Source organism: Aptenodytes forsteri, unplaced genomic scaffold (genome assembly GCF_000699145.1).
Source record: "Aptenodytes forsteri isolate BGI_AS27 unplaced genomic scaffold, ASM69914v1 Scaffold79, whole genome shotgun sequence".
NCBI lineage: Eukaryota > Metazoa > Chordata > Aves > Sphenisciformes > Spheniscidae > Aptenodytes > Aptenodytes forsteri.
Genome location: NW_008794776.1, coordinates 4284000 through 4296639, shown reverse-complemented (window position 1 = coordinate 4296639; position 12640 = coordinate 4284000). Strand labels below are relative to the sequence as shown.

The 12640-nt window shown below is 40.2% G+C and overlaps 1 protein-coding gene across 1 annotated transcript; it reads left to right on the top strand.

Annotated features, from left to right (window-relative positions):
- Positions 1 to 1827: 1827 nt before the first annotated feature.
- PGAM5 (PGAM family member 5, mitochondrial serine/threonine protein phosphatase) lies at positions 1828 to 11074 on the top strand. The gene is made up of 6 exons (XM_009274377.1): positions 1828 to 1850; positions 3844 to 4022; positions 5435 to 5560; positions 6827 to 6915; positions 7242 to 7375; positions 9264 to 11074. The coding sequence occupies exons 1-6, from the start codon at positions 1828 to 1830 to the stop codon at positions 9412 to 9414; spliced, it is 702 nt and encodes a 233-aa protein (XP_009272652.1). The 3' UTR covers positions 9415 to 11074.
- The last annotated feature ends 1566 nt before the right edge of the window (positions 11075 to 12640 follow it).

The window sequence follows — 12640 nt, the reverse complement described above, 5'->3', positions numbered from 1 at the left end:
CTGAAACGCGCCGTGGCGGGCGCGCAGCCCTCGGCGAGAGAGCAGCCCCAGTGCCCCGGGGTCGCGTCAGGAGTCCGCGGGACTCGCTGCCAGGTGAAACCTCGGGTGGTAAGCTGTTCGGAGCAGAAGGTAGCTGAATGTTCTTGAAAATTCTTGCAGCTGCGGAGCCCCTACGTGCTCTGAAGGGATGCCTTCCCTCTGTTTTAGACAGTTCAGAGACTTTTCCCTCTGCAGGGATGTGCAGATCCCTTTGTTCTAATGCTTCCATCCAGTGAGATTGCAAAGCCTTACGTTTGTGATAAATGTGAGCGCTGCGTAGAAGACGTGCCTGTGCTTTTTCGCACGGTGTTAACCATATCTCAATATTGCTTTACGTCTACGCCAGGATTTTTCTGTTTAATAACAGCGCCCTTGTGGATGAAGAACGTTTGCACGTGCTAGGCATGTATTAGGCCTGCTGCTTATGTTGGCCATGAAACTGCAAGTTAGTGTTCTTAAATCCTTGTAAAGGTGATGTTGCTTTGAACTTAACTTAGTTGTGTTCTTCATAGTGTTGAGATACATTCACCCAAGGGTTAACTGCATTTTTTCTGATTCTTTAATTAGAACGTACAAATATCTGTATTGAGCTCTGGCTCATTTAGCTTCCGTCTGGTAGAATTATCTCCCCAGGGAGACTTATGTCAGGCTCCAGCTTAATCGTAGTAAATCCAAACTTAAGCACTAACAGATTTTTATTGTATAACGCATCCCATTTTGATTTTTGAGATGCTGCAAAGTCAAATGCTCATAAATAGGGCTCTGTACGCTCTAATTATAAAAATAAAACTTTCATTAAATAAGGTTATACTTGGTTACACAGTTGCATGGAGTGGGGTACTAAAGCTACTTGTTTAACTGCAGATCCAGGCCTTTCTGGTTCCGCTGAATGGTTGATTTTCTTCAGGGATTCTAAAGTACTTTCAGACTCGTGTAACTTTTTTTTTTTTTTTTATTCTCAGGAGGTAGAGATTGTGCTATAACTGATGTAGCTGTCACAATTGCCTGAACAAATATATAGATAACACAATTTAAATTCAGGAGGTAGAGATTGTGCTATAACTGATGTAGCTGTCACAATTGCCTGAACAAATATAGCTAGATAACACTTAATAGCAGTTAAGGATGTTGTACTATATCACCATTCATCATAGTGTGCAAACAGTGGAAGTGTATTATGTAAATATATTGTCACAGATCAATTTTAGTTTTCTGCTGCTTGGTGTCTGCCAATTGGTGTGCTATGGCTTTGGCTGTACCTGGTTGAAGTCTTTATTTTTGGACGACATTGGCAGAAACACTTAACATGTAAAGTTTTTTAATGGATTATAAATACACAGAGCATCTGACCACTTCTCTTTGGGGGCAGGGAAGTCAGTCGTGAGCAAATAACAGATATTACAATATGCTTAACAACTGATGGCTTTTCAGGTTTGAAACAAAAAAATGCAAGTATTTTGTTTTCAAACCTAGGATGTTGCCTTGGCCTATGCTGCTTGCACAGGAATTGTACAGCTCAGTTCTTGGAGAAGACTAGATGTAGTTTCATTCATGTAAAATACTTGTTCTTATTAAGCTTCTGTTAACTGGAAAGCTTGGTGTGGGGAGGGGGAGGAAAAAAGTTTTGAATTATTGTCTAAATTTCTGGGCTTCAGGTACCTTCCTATATTTTCTGAGTGGTTCTTGCAAATAGTTTTATTAGAAATAAAACTAGAAATGTCTGGATTTCGAAGTATGTTACAAGAATGAAAACATTTGTCAGGCTGACTGATGATACGTTCCAGTGACATGCAGGGCTTCCTGGACGAAAGGTGAGAAGGGCACTGTCATGGATTAAGTGATACTTTTGTTTTAGTTAGATTTAAAGATGGTCCCTAACATTGCCATTGCTTTTTAGCAAAGTTCTGTCCAGCTGTGATCTTGGGTGATTTTTTTTATAAGGGAATGCAGAAAACTGCATTTGTCAGCTTCTGAGTGTCAGCGGCCTAAAAGAACCTACATAAGTTAAGTCTTAGCAGTATTAAAAGTTTTCCTGCTCATAAACTTTCTAAAACTAGCTTATCTTAAAAATATTAAGTTTGGTTATCTTCTCATGACTTGTTAAAGCATCTGTTGCTTTTTCAAAGCACATGTTAACCTTCGAGTAACTTCAGAGGTGCTGGGGGGGAGAGGGCACTCAGGTGTTTCTTGTTATGTGTTTCTGCCATAGGATGAATTAACCCCTACGTTACTGTACAAATGTGCTTGAATTTTTCAGACATTTTTCTATTTTCCTAATGTATCTTTCCAGCAATACAGTTTCTACTGAATCAAAAGAAGTATCCTATGAAATAGCAATGGAACTTCTTGTTATTGGACTACTGTTTCATTTTTAATGCCTTGCTGAACTTTGTTAACAGCTTAAGGAGTGTGTTGAGCCTCATTGTTTAATCATGTCTTTACTAAAGCAAAGTGAATGCAGGGCTTTTTAAAGCCAGCCTTGCTGTGAACTGTAAAAATAGGTATGTGAAGCAGCCGTTTTCTATGACCAAGTTACTTTGTCTCAAACTAGATAAAAATTATATTAATGATTAAAAATCTATAAACAAATAAACAAGTTTAATTATAATAATGGAAGACGTGAGATCTGCTATGAATTAAATAAATTAACTGTTCTTTAGGTATGAGATCAAGGGAAAGGATTTACGCTCCGAGGTGGAGAGACATAGCAAAAGGATTTGTATTAATGGGGTAGAGGATCAGTGCAGAAAGGGGACCAGAAGACTAATCTGTGGCAGATTTGGACAGGGTCGATGATGACAGTGCAGTGTTGGTGTCAGCAGCGAGAAATCTGTGGCACTAATCTGTGATACTGGGCGAGGGAGGGGAAGATCCTCCGTGCCTGGTGTCCTCTTGAGGAACCGGATCAACTGTCTGGGTGATGTGCAAGAGGGTTATGGTATGCAGAAAGGGAGACTAGTGTACAGTGTGACAAAATGGAAGGTTAAAGTGGCATGAGGGGAGAGAGAGTGATGAAAAAGATGAAAGGATAAACACATGCTCCAGGCTGAAAAATAAAAAAGTCTTACTGGAGAGACCTGATGGGACCTAGTTTAAAGCACAAAATAATTCTCAATGTGCACTGCAGGAAGTTGGAGTCTTTCTAGGATATTGTTGGGGGGTTTCTTTTAGTTATTTGAAGTAAATGTGATTGATAAAGTGCAAATTTTGTAGGTGTTATCACAGGGCCTTTTAGATATGGAACATTTTCTTTCCTTTATGATCAGTCAACACCTCTTCCTCTTTTCCTGAGTATCCTTCATGGTTAGTTTTTCTTGTCAAAAAACCTAGCATTGTACCTGTGACTGAAAATCAGTGAAAATCCCAAGAACAACTATTGAATCGACAGGAATTCAAATACAAAGTCTCTGCTAGTGATTATGATCTTATTGTCCAGACAGACTGTAGCTTTTGTATGTTTTAGTGTACACCATCTGTTTGCATTAGGATTTAACTTTTTCTTTGCGTTTGTTGCTTTTTTCCCCCCCAAAGAATTAATTGCAAGGTGGCTGTTGCTAAACAGCAAATTTATCTGTGTGAGTTACAGCTTTTAACTTACGGCATTAACTTTTGGTTTTTTAATGCAGGCTTTTATTTATAGCTCTTGCACAACGGTTTGAATCAGTCTTGCGATATAAATGGCTAAATAGTCAATTTTAGTACTTCAGCTATATCTAGAACTAAGACAAGACTACCCATCTGTAAAATTCCTCTGCCTTTTAATCTCCCCTATCTAAAAATGACATTTTAAATGTGTTTGTTTAGACGTGAACCACTGTCTCTTATCAACCTCAAAAAGAAAAATGAAGAAACTGGGGAAGAAGAACTTGCCTCACGCTTAGATCACTGCAAAGCAAAAGCCACTAGGCACATATTCCTTATCCGTCATTCTCAATATAATTTGGATGGCCGGGCTGATAAAGACAGAACTCTGACCCCACTTGGTATGTATTACTAGAACCATCGTACTTTGCATTTTGAGAAGATTGTTTTTTACGTGCTGCTGTCCTGATGAGTACAGGTCAGTAACTCAGCTCTGTTCTGGGTCTCACTGCCAAACCTTAATCCACTTTCTGGATCCTTTGTGGCAGAAAGATGTCATGAATAAGTTTGGTTTTTTCTGATTTTGATCCTCTAAATTGAAACATGAAAACGTGCTTTACAGAGTGCTAAACACAGTTGTAAAGAAACTTCACAAAGGAAATTTCCAATTATATTAAGGTTGCTTGAGAAAATTTTCATGCTAGCTGAGACAATTCCCCAAGGCTAAGCTTTTAAACTTAGCTCCCATGACTAACTTTGAGATAGATTTCTCTTAAAAGGTGGCTTGTGTTTCTGTTAGTTAATTTGCTGATTTATAAAAAACCTGACTTTCAGCTGGAATGTTTATAATTAAATACATTTCACTTTTGCTACTAAGCACTGTTTCTGGGAATACTGCTAATCAGTTACATGGGATGAGGATAACTTCTGTCTGTGTTAATCTTAATTCATTGATCCTGTGACTAGGTCTCAAATGTTAATTAGTATTATTTTAATAGTGTACTTAAAAAGCAGTGGACACTTTCTTGATTATATGTATGCCAACACTGTTTTGAGGGGGGAAGAATTGTTGTGCAGTGCTGCTTGAGGTTTTGGAAGTCTGGTGCCAACTGTTTAGTATAAAACACCTTTCCCCCCTTCCCCCCAAGTCTTAATCACCAGTGTGCAAACAGGAGTGAAATGCTAATTTCAGGACTAAGGTGCTATCTTAAAGTGGTAACAAAGCATAATCTTAATCCTGTCTCATCCTGTGCCTTGGGTAAGTTACTTAAACTGTCTGTTGTCGTTTCACCTACCTACCTGAAAGATGGAATAAAGCCTTCCCTACGATATCCAAGTTCTGTGGTTCTTAACTGTTCCAAGATGATGTTGCCTTTATGAAAAATGCAGTCAGGTCTGGGTGGATCTGTTTGACACAGTCTCCTCTTCTATGCTCCCAGAACACAGAGATGGCAGATGGCTCGGGTCAGCACTGTCTTTTATTGGAAGTGGCTCCCTTGGGATGGGGCTAGCAGGGATATTAAATACTTTAGTGAAAGTGTCTGAATAAGTTTTGAGAGAGAGATATTTTTTTTTAATAAAAAAAAAACAACTAATTTTTCCTGCCAATGGAAATACGACTTGAAATTGTCCAGCCAATAAGCTTGATCTGAATAAGTAGTGACTCTGGTAAAAAAGTTTTCCAATTACTTTTGAAAGGAGAAAACCTGACATCGATGGAGACCTTTTATGTCTACGGGACAACTTATTTGGTAGTTTGTGTGAGGTGCTTACATGAGTGTCACCAATTTATATAGTGAATATCATTTTTAAGGTCGAGAGCAGGCTGAACTGACTGGACACAGGCTGGCAAGTTTGGGAATAAAATTTGATCAGATTATCCACTCCTCCATGACTAGAGCAACTGAAACAACTGAAATTATAAGCAAACATCTCCCAGGTAAGTGACTGTAATTTTTCATTGTCTTCTGATCCTTAAAACTGCTTCCAGTAGAATTCTAAGCTTGTCCTTAAGGTTGAGATGTTATTTAGCCAAGTTCCAGCCCTGTGTGAATATGTCTATATTTATAAAGAAACTAACAATCCTAATTCTGCTTGTTTCTAGTTCATCTTTAAAAATACAAGAGGGATCTGCCCCTCTGAGTGACTAGCTGCTACCTGTATGTACTGCTGTGTGGGAGAACTCTGCTGGTTGCTCTTCGCTTACGTGTTTTGTAAAGCAAAGACTGTCACAGGTCATCAGGATTGGCTCAGTCCTCAGTCTTGGGGGGCAATAGCGCAGGAGAGAAGAAGATCACAAACCCCAGTTCTTGCAGGGGATGCTTGCTGGGTTAGTTAACAGGCCCTTCTTGTGTGCTGTGCTATCCTATGTGCAGGGGAGGATGTGGCACACTCACAAAGGTGTAGGGATTTCTTAATGTGGGTACTGTGTTTATATGGTATTTTGGGTTGTTGTGTTTTTTGGTGTGTTTGTTTTGTTTTATTGGGTTTTTTGTTTTGTTTGTTTGTTTTTTTCCTCCTGCTGTTTTTTGTTTTGTTTTATTGGGTTTTTTGTTTTTGTTTTTTTTTTTTCTCCTGCTGTTCAGACATACCAGAATCTAAGCTAAAGATACTTGACTATACATTATTCTGTCTGGTATTTTAGCAGATATTCAGGTATGACTAGCTGAATGTCAGTTCTCTTAACCATTCTGTGTCTGTTTTCTTAAATGTGCTGCTTCAAAAAAAACCCCAAACCCAACAGAACAAAAAACCTCAAACCACCCCCCCAAAACCGAACAACCCCCCTCCCAAACCATCTTCCCTTCTTCAGAGTAAGAGGTTAAAATACTAATATAAATATTAAATATCAAAAGTGTAGCATTAACGTTAATTAGCAGTAAGCATTAACTGACATACAGCTTTAGAGTAACACCCTTGCAAGGGCGTTTCTTCAAAGTGCAGCAGACTGGGAGGACTCGACTTGCTGTGCCAAGCTGGTCTGGCTGTTCTCACCTGGAATAAACTTGCTGATGACAAAACAGGTGTGTTGGAGAGATTCACCCCCCTTGATAGGAATTGTGTAAACTAAAATGGCCTTTAGGAAGGAGAGGAAGACCTCCTTGAAGAAAGAATATGAAAAATGTATTGATTGTAGAGTTGTGGGTCTGTTTGCAGTGGCAGGTGAAGTAACAACTCCTTTCTGAATGTGTATTTAATATTTCAGGAGTCAAAAAAATTAGTACTGATCTGCTGAGAGAGGGAGCACCTATAGAACCAGACCCTCCAGTCTCTCACTGGAAACCGGAAGCTGTGGTAACTTTTTACTTAAAGTTTTTTTTTTTTTCTTTCTGTATTTGTTTTGGGTTTTTTTAATGTACTTTATATTGACTGTAGTGATAACTTGCAGTGTCTGAGCTGATGCTTTTCATCACAGACCTTAGATAATTGCATTCTTTTCTCCCCCCACCCCCAATAAGCGTACAGAACAATTAAAATAACTTAAAATCCTTAAGTATTAGTTCAGCCTCAAGTGTGCATCCCTGTAAAGAAGAACTCTAGAAGACGCAGCCCATCTGCAAATGCAGACAATGGCACATGCTGCTCTGAGCTGTGTTTAATTCTGAACTCTGTGCCATTAGCAGTATTATGAAGATGGAGCTCGAATTGAGGCTGCTTTTCGAAACTTCATTCATAGAGCTGACGCAAAGCAGGAAGAAGACAGCTACGAGATCTTCGTCTGCCATGCCAACGTGATCCGCTATATTGTGTGCAGGTACGTGTTGGCTTGCATGTTCATCTGTGTTCTTTAAAAGGTCATAGTTTCACTGAAATAGTGTTGGTGTATGGCACCACTGAGCGAGGAGATGTGTTGATTTGGCTTCTTTGAAGTGGTTGGAGGTCAGTGCCTGCGTTGTGAGCAGCTGCTTCTGCAATTTCATCGCAGGATTAATTTGCAGATAGAGGACAAATTTGAAAATTAGAACATTTTCATTCTAATTCTAAAGTGAAAATGGTGAAATCGGTGAGACTCGAAACCTTTTTGTACATCTGAACAGTCTCTTTAATACCGTATGCTTCTGCTTCCCATAAACCTGAGGACAATGCCTGTGTGGACTGGTGGAAAAGACAACAAATAGAGCGTCTGACTGGATGTGACTTTTTTGAGGTGATGTGAATTTGATCTTACATAATGAAAGATTTATTTAGTTTTGGGAATTCTTTACTCATGGAAATTTTTGTATTATGTTCAAGTTGTATTAGTGTGGTTTTGCAGTAACATCCAGTATTGGATTAGAGGGGAGAGTGGATCTTCCCGCTAACATCAAGGTTGTTCATGAAGGAGAAAACAGTTCTGGATCTTTGCCTTCCCTGTATCCAGTCAGCTAAGTCTGTTTTATTCCTTTTCCCTATCAACAAAGCACTGTCTGTAAGATAATTTGTCTCGAGCAGGACAGATGTGATTAAACTTTAATCTGATCGATACCTACAACAATTTCAGTTAGCTTTATTTAGCTGAGCTAGTTAAATGCTAGCCTGTCTGCTCTGTGGACTGCTTTAGAGCTCTTCAAAATTGCTATATTTAATATCATTGATCAGGTAAACAGAATGTTCTTTCCTGTGCCAAAAGAGATCATCTTGCTGCTACCTAGGCTTTTTCTGAAATAGCCGTATACTTTTTCTCTTTGCTGTTTCTTCCCTCTTCTTTTTAACTTCTCTTCTGTGCTTTCCATTCCAGGCTATGTGATACCACAGTTGAACACAATCCATGTAGCGTTCCCTTTGAATCTAGCTTGATTAATTTCTTAGCCTTTCTAAAAGATAGTCATAGAACCAAAACCAAGTTATTCCTCGGTAACTGAGGCAAAAGATGTTTGAGACAACTTCATATTTTCTCCAGCTGTTTACTACGATTGATTGAACTTCTGAGGCTATTCAGTCAGGAATTTTAGAATAGCTGGAGACTAGCTGTGATACTGTTTCTACAAAAAGCACAAGGTACTTTTTCTTGCCACTTCTGGGGATCAGTATAGCTGATGGAAAGTAGTTCTGGTGAATTTCTTCCATAGGCACATACAGGCACGTGGAATGAATCCTATCTCATTGCCTCTTCGCTGCTGTTAACGTACCTACCTATCTTGATAAGGCTGAAATAGTGCATAAAAGTGTGCTGTTTGCCACTTACGCCTTTGGTCTGCGGAGGGGGCCCATTGGGGTGGTGAGCCATCTTCTCTACCTCTCCTGAACTGCCCAGGGTTTTGTGGTACTACTGCAGTTGGCGCAGTGACCAGCTTGAACCTATGCCATCTATTGTCCTGTTTGTTATGAGGTTGCTCAGAGCGTTCCCAGCAACCTGACTACGTTAGAGCTTCTACCTTCTGTCGATTTGAATTAATTCTGTCTACAATAATCATACCCATCTGCTGGACTCTGCTTATGCAGGTGCATTGTTGGCACTGGTCCAGTTATCAATGCTGCATTTTCATATCAATTGCGCAATAGAAATATTTTTTCCAAGGCTGACTGTGGGAGCATTTGCATGCAAGCTACAGAATGACCAACAATTTTCTTTTTTTTTTTTTCCTTATCTGGAACAGGTGATGCTGTGAGCGGCATGTTATTATAACTGTTTATGAATGAATAATTTTTATTTTTTTTAATAGAGCATTGCAGTTCCCCCCAGAAGGCTGGCTGCGAATGTCTCTTAACAATGGCAGTATAACTCACTTGGTGATACGTCCGAATGGAAGAGTGGCACTTCGAACACTGGGTGACACAGGTTTCATGCCTCCAGATAAAATCACACGCACCTGAATGAGCAAAACTGGTGGCTGTCCAGGAGCTGCCTCTAGTCTCTTTGCACTAGTACATTCAGCTACAGTACCACTAGGTTTTTATCTGTTATGTTGGGGTGTGATGCTGTCTTAAAAATGTCCTTTAGCCCCTTGCCTCCTTCATACATATTTGTATCTGCCTTTCAGTCCAGAAAAGAAGGAATCTTTGTAAGCCTGAAGCTGCCCAATCCTCAAGTATTCCCCAAAACTCAAAGCTGAGCTGTGGAATACAAAGAGATTGAATGTCTGTGTGCTCAGCAGTTGCAAGAGCACCGACTTCCCCCCCTCCCCGGCCCCGTGAATTTCTAACACCAAAGCTTGCTCCTGTGGATATTTTTCTTGTGCAGGAAAGCAATTGGTGGGGAACTGGAAGGAACGGCCTTGTATCACGCTGCAGCTAAAACTGAAGATGAGCCAGCTTGTTTCAGCTCTCGCAGAAGTGACAAACAGGGTATTCTGCTGTTCAAAGGACAAAGGGATAAGGCTTCAGTTTTTGTAAGCTGTTGAAGATGTATGTTTATGTTGTGTCACTGTTCCCCTCTACCCCCAAAAAGCTCACGTAAACTGTGCCTGGAGGTTGTAAGCATAAAGCAAAGAGGGTAAAAAAACCATTTGCCTCAGAGCTTGGTGCTGGAATTAACTGCTGCTTATATTAAGTAAGTAAGTGTTCCTCCACCCTCAGGAAGTTCTTTAAGCTATTCTGAATAATGTTTTTCAGTCTCGTAAAGCCTTTAATTAAAACTTGGCCTGTAGAAGGATGTAGGGATGAGTTTGTAGCAGTAAGATGGAAGGAAATGAAAGCAATCTTCTGCAAGTGCTTCCAGTTACTCTGACGTTTTTGAGGTGTAGTCTTTCATTTCTGCTTTCTCCCACTGATTTGTGTATGTTGATACCTTGCTTTCAGAGCAGAGAAATTAACACCACTGAGTCCAAGGTGGTGATACTTCAGGTCAGAGGTTCTGCAGTATTGGAGCAAACTCCTGCTTAAAACTACTGCTGCCTGAGTGGTGAAAAAGTATCTATCTGTGGGATGGCTTTTCTAGGCCAAGTGGGTAGTACAGACTGCTCTAAGTGGCTCCTTTGTGCAGCTCTGACACTGCTGGACTTGGTCTGGGAAAAAAATGCGAGTGGCCAAGAACTAGGTTACATTTTTGTGGGGAGGGCTCAGAAGCATTTCAGCTTAAGGATGTTTGCTCGGCACCCAAACCGGTGTAGTAACTTAGCTCACTTAACACCTGGAACGTTGAAAAATTTCACTGTATTCATAGTCTGCCTTGGTGGTAGAGCATGTACTCTAGGACAGCAAACATAAAAACTTGTTTGACAGGTTCTCTTATCACCAAGAATGTTGGCGAGACCCTAAACTCGTTCCTGTCAGTGCTGTATGAAGCATAATCACAGCACACAACTAGCGAGACAAGGTTTAGTGGCTTGTTTGGTACAGGACTGCTACATCAGGATGATTCCAAGGAAAATGGGGCTAGTAGGGAACAAAACACGATCATTGTGTAGTGCAAGTTGTGGGGGGCAAGAGGAAACCATCGTGATGTTATCTCTCATTGATGCAATGAGAATAATTTATCAGTTTTTGTCTATTAACTTTTTAAAAGTTTTGAATAAAACAACTGGTCTGTCTTTTGTTCTTGCCTCTTCAGTTGAATACTTGTGTGACCAGCTGCTACAGAACCTACGGCTGAAGTGCGGTGCAGTGACTCTGTGTCTCTGCCAGCTGAGGAGCAGCCTTTGTATCCCACATTGCCTGGGGCAACACTTCATTTACCTGCTTTGTCCTTTTAACTCCAAATATCTGAAATGTAAACGTGAGAGAACAGCTAGCTCAGAGTTAGCTGTCACCATCTACAGTCGCATACACGAGGGGACTGCGTACTCTAGTCATAGCCCTTTGGCTCCAGGCCAAGATGAAAATTGTGTGTTTTTATCTCTGTGTGTGCATACATGTACCCTCTCACATACCCTCACCCTTCTACCCCCCCCTCCCAATAAATAGGTTCCTGGTGGGCATCCAGAGGACACACACCACCTCTTCGCACGTGTACAGAAATGAAACTAATATTCATCTTGGAGTGAAGAGGGGGGGGTGGGGGGGGTGGTTCGAAATTTAAAATTAAGTAAGTACATAATTTTCACAGTATTCAGAGTTCTTCTCTCTTCAGCATTTTGAGACTGTTCTTCAAGTCTTCAGTGGCGTAATCCAACGTCATTGTGCACGCACCCACAAACGGTGGGTGCAGTTGCGTTAGTAAGGTCTGGACGCATTAGTAATTGGCCACATCAGTTATCAACCCAGCTACTTGCCACCCTGCCCCATACACTAAACACAGTGTGACACTTTTAGCTACTCATTTATTTTTGAATAGAAAGTGGGTTAACTCTATTTGTAACATGACACTTGGCTAATTAAAAAAAAAAAAAACCCCACAACTAATCTTTTGCACCTTTAAAAGTGAACTTTTGGCCAAGAAAACACAATTCAAGCAATAGCAATCTGATTTAAAGTGTCTCCACAGGCTCAGTGGGGAAGAGCTTTCTTCACAATCATGAATAATCAAATCGCTACATAAATTGCTACTTTTTTTTAATAGCTGAAGTAAATATATTGTTAGAAAAATTACCTCTTAGGATGCAGTACAACTGGACTAATGTACATTATATATAACAGTTAAAAAAAATATTCTCTTGACTCAACAAAATTACAACGTGAAAGGCAAGGGTATGGTGGTGGCCGTGGGTGGGGTGTGTCTCTGTCTACATGTACATACCAGTAATATACATTTAAATATTAAAAAAAGAAAGCGAAGCATAACAAAGGTAAAAAGGACAAAAAGGAAGAAGAGCTAGAGCGTTAGTATCAGTCTCCTGGCTCTGTAACAAACTCTTACCAAAAGGGCAACGTCGCCCTGTGACAGCTCAAGAAGGACCAGGGTGGAGAACAGCAGCTACACGCACAGAAACTCACCACAGGAATTTGGCTTTAACGTGGTATTAGGCCATTACTCATCATCTGAAGCATTTCTCCAGAATGACAAAGACATCATTTACATTGAATTATTAAAAAAACCAAAACCAGACAACCCCCACCCCAAACAAAACCCCCAAAACCCTTTAAAGTAAAGCTGTAGGAATTTGGGACCTAAAAAAGTTGTTTGAGACCACAGAGACTGCTGCAGACCAAAAAAAATGTAGGA